The sequence below is a fragment of the Corylus avellana genome, chromosome 7 (genome assembly GCF_965113065.1).
Source record: "Corylus avellana chromosome 7, dhCorAvel1.hap1.2, whole genome shotgun sequence".
NCBI lineage: Eukaryota > Viridiplantae > Streptophyta > Magnoliopsida > Fagales > Betulaceae > Corylus > Corylus avellana.
In genome coordinates, this window is record NC_142496.1 from 20,850,268 (window position 1) to 20,869,647 (window position 19,380).

The window sequence follows — 19,380 nt, forward strand, 5'->3', positions numbered from 1 at the left end:
GAGCTTAGGGGAAAAGAAGACTAACAACTTAAAGAAGGAAGCAATAAACAATCTTTTTTACAAATAAAGAACCCTTAAATCAAACCTCAAGGACCCGTAGGGTTGCTTCAACTTAAATACACATTCTCAGATAAAGCGGAAAGGGAACAACAAGCTGTTGAACTTCTAGAACAGACAGAAGATGAATCCCTCTATTCATCTAAGTATCTTACCTTAATCTCATCGAGTGCTTATCCAATCGGGTGGGCAGGCAAAGTTGTTTGGAAAAGTTGATTGAAGAAGGCTCAGAACCAGCACTGCTTTTGGAATCTGCATTAGAGAAAGCTGCTGACTTTTTGAGAAACTGGAGCTCGTCCATGGACTGCCTTTGAACTCTCTGACTGCATGTTTTCTGTTTTGCCTTTGTTGATTCAGTCAGGTTCATGTAGTTCGGCTTACTGTTATTGCTATCTTCAGTTCTCTCTGAAGCCAATCCAGTGTTTCCAGAAACTGGTGTTGTCGATGTGCAGAATGAAGATGAGGCAGAGCTCTCATCGTACCGGAATTCAGAACTCGGGCTTGAAGACGAGCGAGTAACTTGCCCGATATGGGGAGGTTTAGCAGAAATCCTGGTGGTGACATTATTCCTTCTGACTTTCACAGAGGATGGTTCAGAAGATTTAGAATGTGTGCCCATAAGGGAATCTACACAACTCTTTGGAGGTGGAGTTGCCTCCCATTGGTCAGCTTGGGATTGTTCCATCAACCTAGTCTCCCATGGCTTGGCTGCCATCCAACGTTCTAACCAACTCCATCCCCAGCTATTCCTGTCAATCTCATGATTCTTGAGAGAGTACACCGAGGCACTTGAATGCAAATTTGAAGATGGAGTTGATCTCCATTGCTGAAAAACAAAGAAATAATTTAATCATCTAGCTCAGATAAAGGAGAGAAAAGTATAAAAACTCACATACCTTTTGAGCTAGAGAGTATGCAATTGCTCTCTCTCTCCTGAAGGCACCTTCTTGCCTCATTTGCAACTTTGATTTAATATCTTCCAACGTTCCCTTGCTATCACACCACCGTTCCTGAAATTTACAAGATTCAAAATTGAAGTCCCCTTTTTACATGAATTGCAAAGAATATGAACACAAAGAGAAACACAGCAGTCATAAAAGCATCCATCATTTAGGTGCATTTGACACTACAATTTGTATACCCAAAATACGATTTTAAAGGTTTACTTTCGATTTTATTAAACGCTTAACGGTATGTTTAAAAATCACATTTCCGAATCTCTCAATTTAAAATCGATTTTATTAAATCGCAAATCTAAACGGACCGAGACGGAAGATTTGTGGTACCTCAGCTTGTTTCAGGAGATCAGCCATGCTGCGGCGCTCATTGAGCATCTCCTGCACAGCCTGGCCCTCCATGGACATCCGGACACGACGAGCCCTAACTCGGGCCTGAACTCGAACAAGAGCCTGCATGCACCTTAATGTCACCGCGGCCTGCTTCCTCACCTGCCGGCCCCGAACTAGAGCTTGAAGCCTCACCACTCCCTTCAAGGCTCTCAAAGCCCTTCTTGCCTACAATTTTTTGACACAAACCCCATTTAATGAAAATAGCTGAGTATTTTAAAATCAAGCTCAACAGACGAACGAATACTCATCAAACAGGTACTAATGGAAGCTAAGTAAACAGAAAAATTAATACTAATTTTATGAGATATTTTCCGAGGTAAAGAACTGTTTTATTACTGCTTCTATAATTTTATTGCTGATACAATTTAATAATTAGAGCTAAAATAACATTAAATTGCTTATTAATCTCTTGAGATCTGTCGTCCATATCTTACTGAGATTTCACTTGTTATGATGATGGACTAATTTTTCAATGCTGCATGGTAGCCTAAAATAATCCAAGATTGCAACTTTGCTATCAGGAGCTAAATTTAAAACATCAATTACCTATCAAAGCTGTGCAGCTATATCAAGTATTCAAAAAAAAAAAAAAAAAAAACAGTTTCTTTCATTTTCTCAGGAACCAAAGGGAGAAAAAGAGGATGAGAATCAGAGAGACCCATTTACCAAGAAGCCACGAAAAGCAGTTTGGATCCGGATAGCGGCCCATTCCTGCCTAACAGCCCTAAAACCCTTAGGGGGAGCACGAAGCACTGTGGCCACTGCAGCTGTAAAAGCATCAGCCACTGTTGGAGACTCAGACCCCTCAGAAGCCGCTCTGTGGCTCCCTTTGAAACCCTTCCATGAAGACCCCAAATCCCCAGAAGAACTCCTCCATAGCCTCCATTTCTTGCTCTTACCGCCCCCCTTGTCGTACAGAGAGAGACAAAGTCTTAGAGTCTTAGACATTGAGCAAAACAGAGAAACACAAGTAGAAAAATGGAAAAAGATTAGAGCTTACATGATCTTCCTTTTCTGGCTTTTTGAGACCTATAAAAGCCTTCACCCATTTCCCTGAAGCACCCATTAGCAGAAAGGTCTTGCTTCAGCAGAAAAAAACAAGAAACTGTATGATCCTTGAAGAAACTGAGCTCCCAAGAGTTCAAAGAACAAAGCTTTTTTATACTGGGTACGTAGGACAAATGTCCTGCAAATCTATATGAGCTTGAGACAGTTTGCAAAAACGGAGCTCTGGGCTTCTTTGGAGAAAGAAAAAAAATGTCGAAATGAGAGAGAGAGAGAGAGAGAGAGAGAGACGTGGGTTTCTTTGGTGGGATGAGTGGGTGGGTTTTGTGTCCAATGTGGGCATTGAACGTTTGAAATTCAAAACGAAGCAACGGACAAATGGGGGCTCATCCCGCTCGAATCGCTTCATGTGGAGGAGTGCCACGTGATAACTTGGCCCCCGGTTCTGGTATAAAATTACGGAATTAGACCCACTCTTTTGTCAGTTTATTGGCAAAGCACATGAAAAGGCACGACCCGTTTGGTCAGGTACGTTAGAGCATTCCCAGCAGCTTCCCTGTCATATTCCCTAAGTTTAGGGAACCAAACTACTTTTTGCTTCCCTATCTACATACACTCCACAATAGCTTCCCTTTATCGTTCCCTATATTAATTAAATATTATTTTTTACTTTTCTTCATTTTTTTTATTCTTTATTTTTATACTTTTTTAATGATTCTCTTTTAACTAAACCAACCAACAACTATTTTGTCAATTTCATTCTATGATTGTCTTTTTGTTTTCTTTTTTTTTTTTTTTACCTTTTTTTTTTTTTTTGGTAATGAACCAACGGCCATTTTTTTTAATGAACCAACAACTATCTTTTTTTTTTTTTTTTTTTTTGGTACTGGCAGTGTTTCACTATTTTGTACCTGTCCAGTGTGTGCCATATGAGTCATCTGCAAAAGTTTTTGTTAATGTTAAGAATCCAACCTTGTTGGATCCCACCAGACACCAAATCAGCCATTCCATTAAAAAAAAAAATGGTGAATTCGTATGATTGCACCTTCAGTTTGTCTTAGAACACATTAAAAAAAAAGAAAGAATGGTAATTGAAGAGTTTCCTTAAAACATAACAATTTCCTTTAGTTTAGGAGTGTTCTGTACAGCACACATGTAAGGTAGATAAAAAGGCTACCAAGACTACAGATAAAAAGGCTACCAAGATATTTGGGGAAAGAAATAGTTATTATAACAACCTATGCCAAGGGTCATCAAATATATTATCCAGTTCAGGAAATTGAGGATCATCTTCACCAGGGACCTAGGGTTCTAGTTCTCTCTCCATCTCAACATATCGAGATTGTGATATGGAGGAGTCCAGCATAAGCTCCTGCTGCTTTTCATGTTGGACTTCATGTGATAACTCATCCCTGGTTACAGACACCCCCTGGCAACATCAACATTAAACCCAATTAGATAGATAAAATACAAACTTAGCCACAACATCTGACACAAGGCTAAGATTTCTCTATTACACAATCATGATTATTCTAATATTGCTGCATCATCTCAATGAATATGAAGCAAAGAACTAACATCATCCCTGATTATTAGAGGATATATGGACAAGTGAGATTGTCAACCCCTAGGTCGGCTCCAAAATGGAACAGTAATAAAGGCTGTGAAACCCATGAGTTCTGTCATGGCATGCATTATAGTATTAAAGATGCAGAATTTGGTGTGGAATAAGTTGAAACCAGTATGTGATGTTCAATAAACCAAGTTTGCAAAAACATTCACATGCTCCTCCATTATTCTAAGAACAAATGTTTTTCTTTAAAATGCAGACACTTAATTCTAAAACAAAATTCTAACATCACTACTGTAAGCAGAGCCATCTTTCACAAATTCTCCATCAAGACCGGCCAAACCAAAAAATTAAATACCCAATTCTCATAAAAGGCAGCCAAGTCACCCAGCTTACTAAAATATAAGTAATTGACCACTAGATCAAGCTATCCAGGTAAGTTGAATACTTCTGATAAATGGGCTCAAAAAATTTGGGCTAAAAACAAGTTGAGCCAAGACCTTCACAATTTGAGCTAGAAACACAATGGGCCAAGTCAAAACCAAAACCTAGCTCAAATCAATCGATAGAGAATCAATTGACAACCATCAGTGGAGGCGCGAGTTCAATGCCTCGAAGTGATTTTTGATGGTAAACTCTATTGGTTTGGCTGTTGAAAAGAACCAAAAAGGGACCCGAAGGATTGGTGCTCATCACATCCAATGGGTATTGTGAAGCAGAAACCAATAATGATCATCAAAAAACCCTTCAATAGTGAGTCATGATCTAGAATAGCTCCTAGGTAGATGACTGTTAAAAAAAAAGCGATCATTGGCTAAGTTGGTTGCCCTCAATCCCCGTGTGCAAGGCCAATGAATCTTATGTAGATTAAGCTATTTGTGTATGTGGCTAGCAGCATGCTTTTAGTTATGATATGATACTTCTACAAGGTCCTATGGATCTCTGACCATGACTAGTATAGTCCATTTCTTTTCTCAACATTGTCACACTTCCTCCAAGTGATGAATCAATAAAACATTAAACCAAGCAACTGAGGTGTATCACGAAAACACAAGATAAAGATATCCTCACAAAACAGAATGGGCATAAGTACCATTACTATCATGCCCATTATAGGCAGTCGTATGATAGGGCATAGGGCAAGTCTAAAAAGGATATGAAGAGCTGGAGAACACCTTTCAAAATATAGAGCCAAGGAATGCCCTTGCCAATGCTGTCCTCTATCATCCTATTGGAACTGGCTTAAATTATTTATGATGATCTAAATGCGATTAAACTTGAAAAGAGGTAAATAAGCATTTGAGTGCCAAAATGTTAATCCAATGATTGAAATGAGAGGAGGTTCTTCAAATTCCATCTAAGTCACAAGCAACAAGAAAAGAAAGCAACATTCAGCACCAACTGAAAAAGCAAGGAGACACAAAAGATCATTACACACTAACCCATGATTACCCCATTCTTTCAACTGAATGGTCTAGGGTTGAGCGAATATGAACCCCCCAGCCAGACAACCACTACAAGGATTAATCTAATTCAAGTCCTAAAATCGACACTCTAAAAGATGACCATATATAGAACCCAAACTCAATGGACAAAGTTAGGACAAGTGAAATCTAAGGCTAATAGTAACTACCTAAACAAATCCAATCCACAAGTAGTCCAAAACTAAATCACAAATCCAGCAACAATTAACTTTAAACCAACCCCAAATCCCAGACCCATCCACAATTCAGCAAACAACAATTGATGATAACAGGAAATAAATATGTGCATGCCAAATCATATCAGAGATTAGAAAATCTACCTAAAATCAGGGCTTTAATCGCCACCCAGATGAATATAAGGAATTGGCTAAGCACAAAGCAATAATAGCAAAATGCCCTGTGAATATCAAAGCCAACTCCTAGCCATAAAGAACAACAAGAACACCAAAATTAGGCTGGGATTTGAAAGCGTTTTACTTCTCTTCCTCTCCAAGGTTTCTCAAACCTTCTCAATAAATATAAGAATTCTATATACAAAATAATTTCAAAACATTTGATTACAGAGCAATGAACATTTAGGAGAAGACAAACCCAAATTTAGGAGAAATCGAACAAAAGGGAAGAATGAACCTTTCTTCCAATCGAAGAACGAACCTTTCTGAGCTGGACACTACGCTCGCCGGAAAAGGACTGGTTCAGCTTTGCCCAGGCGCTGCCCACTCCACGACGACGGTGGCTCAACCACCGTTCTTCAGTCTCTCTCTCTCGGCTTGAACAGAACGCTCACCATTCTCTCTCAATCTCGAATTTTCTCTCTTTTCGGTCTCCTCTCTACCTTGTGTAGAACAGATGAAACTTGAGAGGTTGAAGAAGATGGAATTTTCGCAGAGAGAGCTTGTATTGAGCGGAGAGAGCTTGTATTGAGCGAGATGGGTGGCGTGTTGGACAGGAAAGAGAGAGCTTGCGTTGCGTTGAGACTTGTGCTGACAGGAGAGAGAAAGATTTATTTTTCAATTTAATAAGCCTTAGGATTGCTACAGTAGAGCTCAATATATTGGGTTCTACTGTAGCATCTGATGGTTTAAGGAACCATTTAGGGAATCTGCTGTGGGACGTTTTTTGTGATTTTTTGGACATATTCCCTAAACATAGGGAACAGACCCCCTTATAGGGAGTCTGCTGGGAATGCTCTTAAAAGATACAAAAAAGGACCAAAAGGAAAACCGACAAAAGATTTCCCGAGTCAGTGCAGTTAAGATCCGGTGCTGTTCTTTCACTTTTCATGAAGGACCAGCAACAGAGCAATTGGATTGTGCCACTTGGACGGTGGAAAACCCATGTCTACCAAATTAGACGGTTCAAATCCGCTAATTGTTCCTATTGTATATTGCATGGGAGCATGAGCATATATAGTCGGTTCAAAGCTCAAACGGTTTTCAACATGCATTTGCGGTTGCTTGAAACTTTTTCTTGGATTTTCTTGATCAACATATATGATATATCTACACCCAAAGAATAGATGAAACAATTAATTTTGATTATAATTATATTAATAAGTGAATTTCAGTCTAAGATATTAGATACTTGTGGTTATATTTTATTAATGTGGCACAAGACAAAAAAATAAATAAAAAATTAATGATTAATTTTTACTAATACGTCATTCCAATGGTATAATAGCCGTATAACAGTATATTAAATAATATTACTCTAACTTGGCTTTAGGTGATGTTAAAAAAAAAAAAAAAAAAAAACTAATTCTATTGACATTCATCCAATAATACTGACATGACACTCTAAACTATTCATTGTTTATTTTATTTATTTATTTAACTATAATTAATAATTTAATTCAAGGATTAACAGAGAGTGTTACGTTAGCATTATTGAATATCATTACTCATTTATACTGTTAAAAAAAATACAATACATTTACTATAAAATATTTTTAAAAAAAATAGTGAGCAAGTAAAATATGAATATTTAAGCATTTTGATAAACTAAAGTAAGAATTTGTTCAAAATAAATAGCCTAATGAGAATGCTTCAAAAGTGCTTTATTTTTTAGCATAAAATAAAATAAATAAATAAAAAACCTAGAAAACACTCCCTTTTATTTAGTGGGAAGTGCTTGTGTAATTTAATTATACATATAGACGTTGACATCGAGGTAGCGACTTGAGACACCTTTCCTTTGCCCCGGTCGGGTGGTACTTCCGAGAATGTGGAAAATTCCAATTCACCTCAGCTTTCTTATCATATTACGGGACTACCCTTCCATCCAGCCTCCTCGAGCCACCTAATTGGATAACAACTTCAGCTAAAAAAGACAAGTAGACAACTGGATCTATAGACTATAATTCAAATTTCAAAGTATATATATTCCCTTTTATTTATTTATTTTTAAAATTTTAATTATGAAAAATACTTTATTTCCTCTTTTTATTTATTTATTATTTAAAATTATTATTGGATCCGTGGGATTTTATGGGTTCTGCATAGGGCTTCCATAAATCCAGTAATAATTTTAAAAAGTGAGGGAATGTGATAAGAACCTAAAGAAAATGTATAATAAATCCTTTAATCAATAAAGCATTTTGTTGGGGTAATTATATTTTCTCCTCATCATCTACAACGCATTTTCACGTTTTCTCATGAACTATACCAACTGTACCATTTGACTCCATGAACTACCACTTTGTGCCTGAAACTTCCATTTCGTCAATGGGTTAACTTAGACGATTAAAGTGATAATGCGTTGTAGTTCATGGGAGCAAAATAGCAGGTTGATCGTCAGAGTTAACGCCTTTGACTGACAGAAGGGCGCCTTTAACTGACGAAATAGGAGTTTTGGTCACAAAATGGTTGTTCATAGGGTCGGGTGATACAGTTAGTAGTTCATGAGGGAAAGTAAAAATGCATTATAGTTGATGGAGAAAAAAGATAATTACCCCCATTTTGTTTGCTGATTCAGTTGGGTTATATATTACTTACCTAAGAAGTATTTTATTTGAAATGTTACATTTTTTTTTTCTTAGTTATTTTTTTTATTAATTCACTTTTTAAAATTATTATTAGATGTATGAGGTCATATGGATTTCACTCATGAGCTCCACGAATCCAATAAAATTTTAAAAAGTTCAAGAAAAAAAAAAAAAAAAAGGCAAAGAAGAGAAGAAAGAACGTATAGCATATCTGTCTGTAAATCTTAATATGAATTCGTGCGTTTTGAATTTGGAAAATGTTTAAGGACAAATTAAAGATATGTTAAGAGAGTCAAACACTGGGTCCCCGAAGGGCCCCAACCACCTTTCTGTTTCCCATTTGGGTGACGACATTTTAAGACATTTCAGTAAAAAGTTTGTCCAGAAAGAGCACAATTTTAGGAGAATGAGAGAAATTAGGGTGGAGCTCATGGGATGAAATCATTCACGTTGAAAAATTATTATTCTCTATTTTACCTATTTATTTTTTTATATAAACTCCAACAAATTTTTTTATTTTATTCTCTACTCTTCTTTAAATATTATTATTATTATTATTATTATTCACTATTCTTTCTCTCACTCTGGCTTAGTCGCTCCATCCGACTCAACCCAAACTCCCATGGCCAAACTCTGCAATTATCTCTTCCCTCTCCTCTCCTCTCTCTCTCTCCCCATGGTGGATTTGAGCCCCATCTGCGGCAGTGGGTTCTGATGCTCAGAAAATGTTTTGTTTGGATTTCGGATGATTTGAGGTGTGGTTTGAAGCTAGGAGCTAAATTTCAGATATTTTGTAAGTTCTGGTGCTCATGTTGGGACAGTTATGGCTTGGGTGCTTTCTCTGCAATAGACAGCTCTTTTACGTGCAAACAATAGGAGAAAATCAAAAGCTTGGTCTTGAGAAATTGGGCCAATCTCATGGGGAGGTGAAGGAGAATGATTTGATACTAGAAGGAAATATGAAATGAGGGGTTGTTCGGAGGGGTTTGTCCAGAAAACCAAGAACCAAGAATGCATGCCTTGGTGAGGAAGAGGGAGAGAGAATAGAGAGAAAAAAAAATTAAAAATTAAAAAACATGAACATTGTGCTACGGTAAATAGCAAGAAATTGCTATTATTGTGGCAAAAATGTTAGTTTAGCTCCCCTGGAGCGAATCTATTGGAGCTAAAAAAAGAGTAATAATAGCTAAATGTAATTAACCTAACCTGCTTGAGTTGCTCTAACTTGAGTTCAAGAATATGCATGCATTGCTACTCCAAGACTCAGGCAATATATTTTAGGGTTAAATACTAAATTAGTCCTTGGGGTTTCACAACTTTATTTTTTTCCCCCTAGGGTTTCATTTTTATCACAGGAGGTCTCTGTGGTTTTGATAAGTAACCAAATTAGTCCATCCGTTAGTTGACCGTTAGTTGACTGTACGGACTGACACGTGGACCAATCAGACGTCGACACGTGGCACATATATTAATTTTTTTTATTTTTTTTTAATTAAAAAAAAATGTTTTTTTAAATTAAAAAAATATTAAAAAAAAAAAAAAATGGGACGAAACAGGGGGTGGCCAATTTGGGGGTGGCTCGGCCACCCCCTTTGGCCATGGGGGTGGCCAGGCCACCCCCATGGCCAAAGCCACCCCCAAATTGCCAAGGGGGTGGCCGAGCCACCCCCTGTTTCGTCCCTTTTTTTTTTTTTAATATTTTTTTTAAAAAAAAAAACATTTTTTTTTTAATTAAAAAAAAAATTAATATATGTGCCACGTGTCGACGTCTGATTGGTCCACGTGTCAGTTTAACGGTCAACTAACGGATGGACTAATTTGGTCACTTATCAAAACCACAGGGACCTCCTGTGATAAAAATGAAACCCTAGGGGAGAAAAAATAAAGTTGTGAAACCCCAGGGGGTTTTGGAGTATTTAACCCTATATTTTATGAGTAATGAGGGGCAAGTACTATATTCAACAATCATTTTTATGGGCACCACTCTACTAGCTTAGTGGGGGAAAATATTAGAATGTGGGTTTGGTTCGCTTTCCCCCCTACCTCCTCTTTTTTATGGATAACTTACTATTTGCTAATGTGGCATTGATATTGGGTGTTGATATGGATGCTAATGTGTTAAATGAGATACAAATAAATGACAAATCGTTAACTTTGACTGACAGATGGGCCTATTTGAAATCGTAGCATATTTTAAGGATTTTATTCTTAAAATTTAGGGTTAAATGCAGTTTAGCCTTCTCAACTAACAATTCTTTTCAAAATATCCCTACAACCTGATAATTGTGACACTTAAATATATTAAACTATTATTTTTTGCAATTAAGTCCATCTATTATTAGCCTTGGCCATCAACTTGGATGGAAAAATGGCCACATGCCTTGCAAGCGACAACTTTCTCTATCAGCCTTCTTATAATACCCTTCATTTTTTTTTAATATATATATATAATAATAATAATAATAATAATAATAATATAAAAACTATTAAAAAATAAATAAAGAAGAAAAAGAAGGACACAACCCAAAGGTTGGCTGACATTGAAAGACCCCATAAGATGGTTCAGCCACCCAAAATCAAGGAGAGGGTGGCCAAACCACCCCCACTATATGCAGGTGGCTTGCGAGTCACCCCGATGGTGGTCACCCCCTATTTCCATCGGGGGTGATAGAACCATCCAATTAACCATCTTCCACGTATCAATCTCCCTCCCCGAACAAAGTACGAAAAGCTCTCTTCTGTGTCATGAGAGAAGACCATTTTTTTCTACAACCCTCTACCTCCTCTATGAGGTTTTTCTACTGCCTTTGTGCACCCCTTTCCGGGGGAGGAGGGAGAGACATTGCTCTCTCCCTTCTCCCCTATTTCCCTCCGCCTAGTATGGTTGTTTCCCCTCCCTTTTTTGTAATCGGCCGGTCCTCTTCTTTTTCGTTCTTTTTTACCTCTGAGGAGCAATGCTATCGTTCTTCCTTTTTCAGACCACCTCGCCCCCCTGTAGCTGCGTTCCACCCACAGCAGACGCGCTGTTTATGACTTTTCGGTGGTTTTCAAATCCGGCTCTCTAAAATCCATATGTGTTGCCATCCGATCTTTTACAGCTCTGGCATGCCAAACCAATGTCTTCACCAGCCTCCTAGCTTTCCGCCGCTGCTACTGCCACCATCTTGTTCCAGTCACCACGTGTCACTATGTGGTCCTTGTTAAAGTAATGATTAAATTTACATCTTCTTATCAGTTTAAGCTTTTGAAATAATTTGTAATTTAACATGATATCAAAGTCAAAGGTCTTGAGATCGAACCTTGACTTCGTCAAATCACTCCTCATTTAAGTTAAATATTCAGCGGGTCTCACCTATTAAAAAGGAGTTCAAGCCCATACGTAAGTAAGAATATTAAAGTAATGATTAAGTAATTAAATTTACCTCTTCCTGTCAGTTTACTACTTTTTTTATTTCCCTTGTGTTTTGCAACTCCTTTTGTTATTTACTATTTGTTTGTTTTATGGTTACTGTCTCCATGATCTTAACTGTCAATCAATGTTACCCCAGCAAACGCCAAACAAAGAGACAGACATAAACCCGTGTTGAGAAACAAAAGCCAATCTGTCAAACTCACGTGTTAGTGCTTGGCCCATTATAAAATCATTGCGGCTATGCTTTACGCCTTGTAAATGCGGCAATGAACAGAGACTTCTTCTTTGTAATCTCTAAACACAATCTCACAGCCGTTGGTTGGAAATCGATGCAACCTACGTAAAACCCTTTACTACAAGTTACATAATTATATATGATAGTCCCTGCACAGACAAATACAATGGATGTCCTTCTCACTTCTCACTTGTCACAACAAACCAATCTCCCAACCAAGGCAAGGCAGATCGATTGGTTTTTGTTACTTGGGTTGTTTTTTTGTTTTGTTTTGTTTTTTTTTTTTTTTTTTGGTTTTTACTTGATAGACGTTGGCATAGTATTAACATCGGGCGCTAACATGAATGCATATGAGTCAAATGAGACACACATGACCGTTAACTTTGTTGATAAATAGACAAAGTGGCCTATTTGAAACCTGGATAAAACTTAAAGGACTTTATTATTGAAATTTGAAACTCAATAACTAAATCCAAATCAAATGAAAACGTAGAAGTTAAATATGATTTTTTTCATTTTGTTATTTTAGTTCCGCCTATAAATTCATGGTTCTGCCGTTGTGTAGTGTTGAAAGTTGTTGTGGTTGCAAAGGCCAGGAGAGTTTGGAGTTGACGCATCATAGAATCAACAATTTGGCTAGGGGTGCAAAGGCGGTTACGATTAGCGGTTAGTGACAATGACCGCTAACCGTAACCGCCTTAGCGGTTAGTTGATTTTACTAACCGCAACCGCTAACCGCTTAGCGGTTAACGGTTAGCGGTTAGCGAAATAGATAACCGCCCGCTAACCACTTTTTAAAAATTTTGCTTTTTTTGGGCTTTTTGGGCTTTCTTTAGGGCTTTTTTTTTGGGCTTTTTTTTACCCTCACTTTTTTTTCTTGTATTTTTAATATCTTCTTGGACCCAATTGCTATAAAAAGAGCCCATATTGAAAAATAAAAAATATTTGACCCAAAATTTACATTTACTTGTACTTTAAAAAAATTTCCTTAAATATTAAATCATAACTGGTTAATTATTTAAATTCTTATCATATTTACTTATAATCTTTTTTCTTTGAATTGAACTTAATATCTAATGGTAAATGGTAATGTTCAAACTCCTAAATCCTAAATTCCTAAAGTATCTAATAATGCTTTAATTAAATTGTAGACTTGTAGTTATAAGTAATATATTGTTTAATTCAATTGAATCAATTGTGATTATCATTGTACATGAATCATATGATTAACTTGTAGACTTATGACTTATGAGTTATGTCATATTATATATGTATTATTTATTATTATATAATCATATGATTTAATGATCAAATCATCATGTGATATAATCATATCAATTATAGTGATAATATATAAATTACTAAAATTATAATGATAATACATTAATACTTAAATTGTGTTTATAAGTAACACATTGGTCAGTGTTTAATTCAATGTCAATTACTTAATTTGATATTATACGAATCATATCATCATTGTACATTAATAATATAATTCACTTGAAGTCTTGAATAAAGTATTTGAATTGTCATTGAATCATATGATTAAGTATTGATATTATACATTTATATTATTCATATACATATGTAGACTTATATAGACTTATAAGTTTATAACATACATTAGAAACAAGTCTCTAGATATTTAATTGTTGTATTAGTATGAATTGGTATACTTATGAGTTATGTCATATTATATATGTATAATTTGTTATTATATAATCAAATGATTTAATGATCAATCTCATATGATATAATCATATAAATTATAGTGATAATATATTAATACTCAAATTGTGATTTAATGATCAAATGATTATGTTATATCTATAAATATTTTTATAATTATAATTATAAAAATATATTATATAAAAAGGCGGTTAGCGGTTACGGTTAGTAGACCCAATAACCGCTAACCGCTAACCCCTAGGCGGTTAGCGGTTAATGCGGTTAGGCGGTTATAGCGGTTAGCGGTTAGAAACCGCCCGCCCTTGCACCCCTAAATTTGGCCTTCTAGCTTGAAGAAGAAGAAGAAGGTAAAGAAATGCTCTAGGTTGGTGGTGGTGGGAAGTAGCTTAAAGACAATAATATCATTTTACTATTATTGATCATGTGGTGAAAAATCAAGTGCATGCCATGTGGCTAAATATATCAGATTTAACAAAAAATTATAATAAATGAGTGTTTAATTCATCACAAAATCCATTGCCTAAATTGCTCAATTAAAAGTATAAATAAAAGAAAACTTGCCAAGAAAAGGGGAAGATACTGCATTTGATTATTGCTGCATATATATTATATGTTTACAACTTGGGGAAAAGAACGGATCCATGATTCCCATCAGGAGAGAATTGGATCATATTAGTTGGCTTATATTACAGACAAAATCAGGTTAAAAAAAAAATGAAAGAATTAATAAATTATTTTTGTTCAGCCCTTGATCAGCTTCTTTGATGAAGGCCTTTCTTTTACTATGAGAACTCTTATTGAAAGCACAAGAAGTGCCCCCCAAACTGCCAAAGATATTGAATCCGAATCCATTTTTTGGTGGATGCCTGGAGTTGTTGAATCCGAATCCATTTTTTGGTGGATGCCTGGAGTTTAATTAGCAGCAGTACTAACGGGCACCCTAGCCCTAGGGCTAGGGAAACCCATGTAGGCGAGCCTAGGCGAGACCCGGATCTTCGGGCTGGGCCGCGGTGAAGGGATTGGGCCACTGCTCCCAGCACGGCCTGGTGTGACCCTGGGTGATAGATTGACTTGCTCGAGTGCTCGGGCTTGTAGCTCAATAGGGTACTCCCTCACACATCCAATACGAGGACCAACTGGGCTAGTCCACTTGCAAGACAAACGCTTAGGCATGTTGAATAATGGTGCTTCTGCTTTGGCTGCATTGGAATCCATACTCTCCAGCTCATGATTTGTTGCGATGGGTGTTTCCTTTATTGCCTCATTCACATCACTTGTTGGGGGAGCCTTGACCTCATCTGACTTTGAATCCTCTCCACTAAATTTAAAGGAAGGATTGTCATCATCTATTGCACACCTCTGCAGAAGAAATGGTGCACATTAGCTATTTCTTCAAGTGACAAATTTCAAAATAATCACGGGTGTTTTTACTTGTAGAGCATTCTCATCGGCCTAGTTAAAATAATCCAAATGCTATTTTGGCTAGCTCAAGCTGGGATGCTAAAATATGACCAAAATGAACTGCATCCGGCTCAACAAATTGGAGATACATTTGGTGAGCTGCTACAATGCATAGTTATGGTCTTCATGGCTGGAAGATAAATGGCAGCAAGATAAAGAGATCTTTATGGCCACAGATTTGAGAGTAATTACCTTAACATTGGTGAGGTCTACATGGTGCTCCTCAAGGAAACCAAGGAATTCCTTGAAGTTTTCTGCAGTTGGGAGATAGTGACCACTATATGGCCATATAGCCTGAAGAAGACAAGGACACTAGGCTTAGAAAATTGAACTTGAACATAATAAACAACCAGCATCTGTATGTCTATGCTAAATTATATGTACCTCAAGTACCCCATCATGGGCAACTAATCTTCCTGCTGCTGTTGTAGCACCTCCTGAAAGAAAACTTGAGTGCTGAAAAACGCCTTTCTTCTTCTGCCCCACATACAAAGCCCTGGAGGTGCTGAGCACAAAAATCCACTTAGAACCCTCAACTGTGTTAAGAAGCATCCCAGTTTGCCTGTATTGAAGCTTTCCACTCTCTACAATCACTTCATATGCTTCTCGCTCTTTCTGCAATTGCGAACAACAGAGAACGAAAAATTATAACCTATATATATATTAATATATATCTTCCCACATTCACATAGGCCTATCTAGACATGTATACATGCACTTATCATATGGTTGGATATGGTTGTAAGACTTACTGGTCCAAGATACTGAATGCATTGACGTTGTAGATCAATCCTTGGGCACCTTTTAAGATTTAGCTCTTTGCCATCACCAACATCCAACCTTCAGTTTTCAGGGGAGGACAAGGAAGTTAGAAATGAGTGGTAAAGAAGGATAAACCTGGATCATATACAACTGTACCAATTAAAGAAATTGATTTTCATGAGTACCAGTAGAAGAAAGGTTGCGTGCTCTTGCTATCAGACCAGATTTCATAGTATATGTGTAAATTGTGTCCGTACCGATGGCGTGGATCAATCTGCAAGAGAACAACAATTAACAAAGCATAATTAGTCCGGTGATTCAACTTCCTTGCCTATTATTCTGGGACTAACAATATGAAATCTATTACTATTCAACAATATCAGTTTATAGAAGCCAAGTATTTAGCTAGACCTTATTCAAAAGCCCAAAACTTGAGCTTGATTTGAAATTTCTTTCAAAAAAAAAAAAAAAAAGCCACCAATTCCTTTTAAGGAAGTACATATTGACCAAGTTTGACCCAGTTTTAAGACTGATGAGAAGTGACTTGGAAAATATGTTTCCTAAAATCTAGTTTAGGAAACATGACTTGACCAGCTGTTCTCTATGATTAAACTAATAGAATACCAAAGAACAGTTCACCCAACAGTAAAGATGTATTAAGAGAGGGGGCGAATCTACAAGCATATCTTTGAGATTCATACAAACCAACCAAATAACTCCTATGAGTTCAGTAAAGTGTGTGCATAGAAGGCTCAGGAAGATGAAATTATCAGATCAAGTAAGAAGAGTGTATGCCAAAAGCCTATGGACTTACAGCTTCAAGCCAGTGTTGGAGGGCTAATTTCTGAGCCTTCTCATCCTTAGATAAACCTTTTCCAACCTACAAATACATATGAGTTTATGCTGTTAGTGTAATGTTTCTAAAAAGATTTTTTTCTTTTCCCTAAATTGGTAAGGTAGTAACTAAGTACCCTGGCAAGTCTTGTCCCGGCGCGTGCCCACCGTGACACAGCAGTTTCTGGTTTCTCAACGTTGAAGAAAGATACAGAGCTCCGTTTAAGAGCTGCAAAGTCTAAGGCCTTCCACCTGTGACAATTTGAATTGATTTCAGAAACAAAGGTTGAAAAAAACCTTAAAAATGAAAGAAATTGAGATAATATAGAAACAAACCAGAGTTCCTCCACCACAACTGCACAATCTGCAAGGTTCCGTCTAGTCCGATAACTCTTGTAGACTTTCTGAAGCTTAGTTGCAGCAGCATCAAGCTCACTAACCGGCTTTGGAGAAAAAAATATAACTAGTTCTGGAAGCAAAAGCGTGGGCTTCTTTATCTTCATTCTTTCATGATTTTTACCCATTGACGAGATTGAATCAGAAATCTCACTGCCAGGAACTGCATTCTGAGATGAATCAGATGCTTCAACGTTTAATTCCATGGATTCCCAATTTTTGAAGCTCATTGACCTTTCTGAATCTTCTTTCTTGAAGCTTGGGGACCTCACAATGACTCTCTCAGTGGTGTCCGTTAAACCAGAAAACATGTACCTCAGGGTCCCATTCCACGCAGATAGGAGTAAGGAAAGAGAGAGACCCATTCAGCAACAAACGGCAACAAATCTCAATTTGTGAAACGAGAATGATCAAACCTGCTCAACAAAAGCAAAACACCCACATCAGAAATCTCTTAATAGTTCAATGGGAAGGGAAACTGAATGAAATTCCAAGACAAAAACAGAATAATTGGTTTTTTTTTTTCAATTTGTTGACTAAAAAAAAAAAAAAGAAAAAGAAAAGAAGATTTTACTTGAGAAAATAAGCAAGCACATAATGATCTCTATACAAGAAAATAAAAATGCACAAGAGTAAAGCAAATCAAACTCCCCAATTCATTTCCTACAAGAATGAGACAGAACATATCAACAACGCAACTGGAAAACACCACACATGTTAAAGACAAGACCCCCACATCATGGAAACACTCAAACTAGCAGAAATCCTAAATAATAACTGGAACCCATGAAAGATAATGGATCAAAAAGCAGCACAACTCACTAGAAAAATGAAATTAGATGAAAAGTTGAAGCTCCCTTACCTGCAAAATCCGAAACCAGGGTCTTGAGCAGTTTTTCCTCCCCTCTCTAGACCAAAGTCTGGTTGTAGGGAGACTGAATAACGCTTGAATTCAAACACCCACCAAACACTCGTACCACCCAATTAGCTCCTTACTCTTATATACTACAAGCAGTTTGAAAAAATCAAAGTTGGCGTCCCAGAAAGTAAGTTAGAAGAGTGCAAGTAAATGGGGGAAGTGAATATGCATGGCGGGTCTCACAAGGAACTTCAAGGAAGTTAGAGAGAAAGATTGGAGAAACTCCGGTTGGTTAACTCAGCATGTGTTTGAATGGAAAAAAAAACGTAGGAAAAGTACAATTACCCACTTCACAAATTAACTTTATTTGGCTAATTTGTAACAAAAAAAATGTCTCACTAATTTTGGGAAAACTTTTTGCAAAATGCTACCAAGCCTACCATTCAACAAAAAGTCAAAAAAATAACTTTTCCTTCTTTTTGTTTGTTTGTCTCCATGTTAGCATAGAAATCTTAAAAAATAAATAAATAAATAAATGGGTAATTACCTTTTTCTCCATCAACTAAAATGCATTGTCATTTTGCCATCATAAACTGACAATCTTACTGTCCGACCCCATCAAACTACTATTTTGTGTCCAAAACCTCTATTTCGTCAGTCAAAGGCATTAACTCAAACGGTCAACTCATCCCTTTGCCCCTATGAACTACAACGCATTGTCACTTTGCCAGCATGAACTATAACGCAATGTCACTTTAATCTTCGGAGTTAACGCATTTGATTGACGAAATGGGGTTTTGGGCATAAAATGACAGTTTGATGGGGTCAGGTAGTAGGGTTGTCAGTTCATAGGGACAAAGTGACAATGCGTTGTAATTAATAGGAAAAAAGGTAATTACCCCATAAATAAATGATCTTAACGTGCATTAAAGAGTCGCTTTTCTTAAAAAGTTATCTGCCTTCACAAATTTTGATTAATTGGTGCACATTGAGTTATAATAAATACTCTCTGAAATTTGGTTGCATTTTGTACAAAAACGAAACGAAACTAAAACACTCTCTAAGTTTATGTTCTAGCAAGGAGAGATGGATTTTAAAACTAGAAAAGGATTTTGAGAGAGACAAGAGAAAATTAATTTTAGTATGTTTAAAACCGGTATTTAGTGGACTATGTAGTGTCAATTTAACAGTTTCAATGTTTGTTCATTAATAGACATGTAATTTCGAAATTAACAGAAAATAACTATTAATTCAACCATCATTAATATTTGTTTTGAATTGAAA

General features: G+C 36.7%; 2 protein-coding genes across 3 annotated transcripts; both read right to left on the reverse strand.

The window, feature by feature from the left end:
• Positions 1 to 28: 28 nt before the first annotated feature.
• IQD6 (IQ-domain 6) lies at positions 29 to 2,711 on the reverse strand. Its single transcript, XM_059598428.2, has 5 exons — positions 2,407 to 2,711; positions 2,073 to 2,312; positions 1,344 to 1,571; positions 954 to 1,067; positions 29 to 883 (listed from the first exon to the last, which is right to left on the reverse strand). Exons 1-5 carry the CDS (start codon positions 2,470 to 2,472, stop codon positions 209 to 211), a joined length of 1,323 nt encoding a protein of 440 aa, XP_059454411.2. The 5' UTR covers positions 2,473 to 2,711; the 3' UTR covers positions 29 to 208.
• Positions 2,712 to 14,348: 11,637 nt separating this feature from the next.
• On the reverse strand, positions 14,349 to 18,426 carry LOC132183692 (calmodulin-binding family protein). Of its 2 annotated transcripts, XM_059597070.2 has the most exons (10): positions 18,100 to 18,426; positions 17,178 to 17,653; positions 16,979 to 17,093; positions 16,822 to 16,887; positions 16,193 to 16,281; positions 15,998 to 16,085; positions 15,630 to 15,860; positions 15,438 to 15,539; positions 14,690 to 15,143; positions 14,349 to 14,650 (listed from the first exon to the last, which is right to left on the reverse strand). In XM_059597070.2, exons 2-9 carry the CDS (start codon positions 17,600 to 17,602, stop codon positions 14,697 to 14,699), a joined length of 1,563 nt encoding a protein of 520 aa, XP_059453053.2. In that variant the 5' UTR covers positions 17,603 to 17,653; positions 18,100 to 18,426; the 3' UTR covers positions 14,349 to 14,650; positions 14,690 to 14,696. The 2 variants fall into 2 exon arrangements, with proteins under 2 accessions (XP_059453053.2, XP_059453052.2); XM_059597069.2 differs by having other exon boundaries at positions 14,349 to 15,143.
• Positions 18,427 to 19,380: the final 954 nt, after the last annotated feature.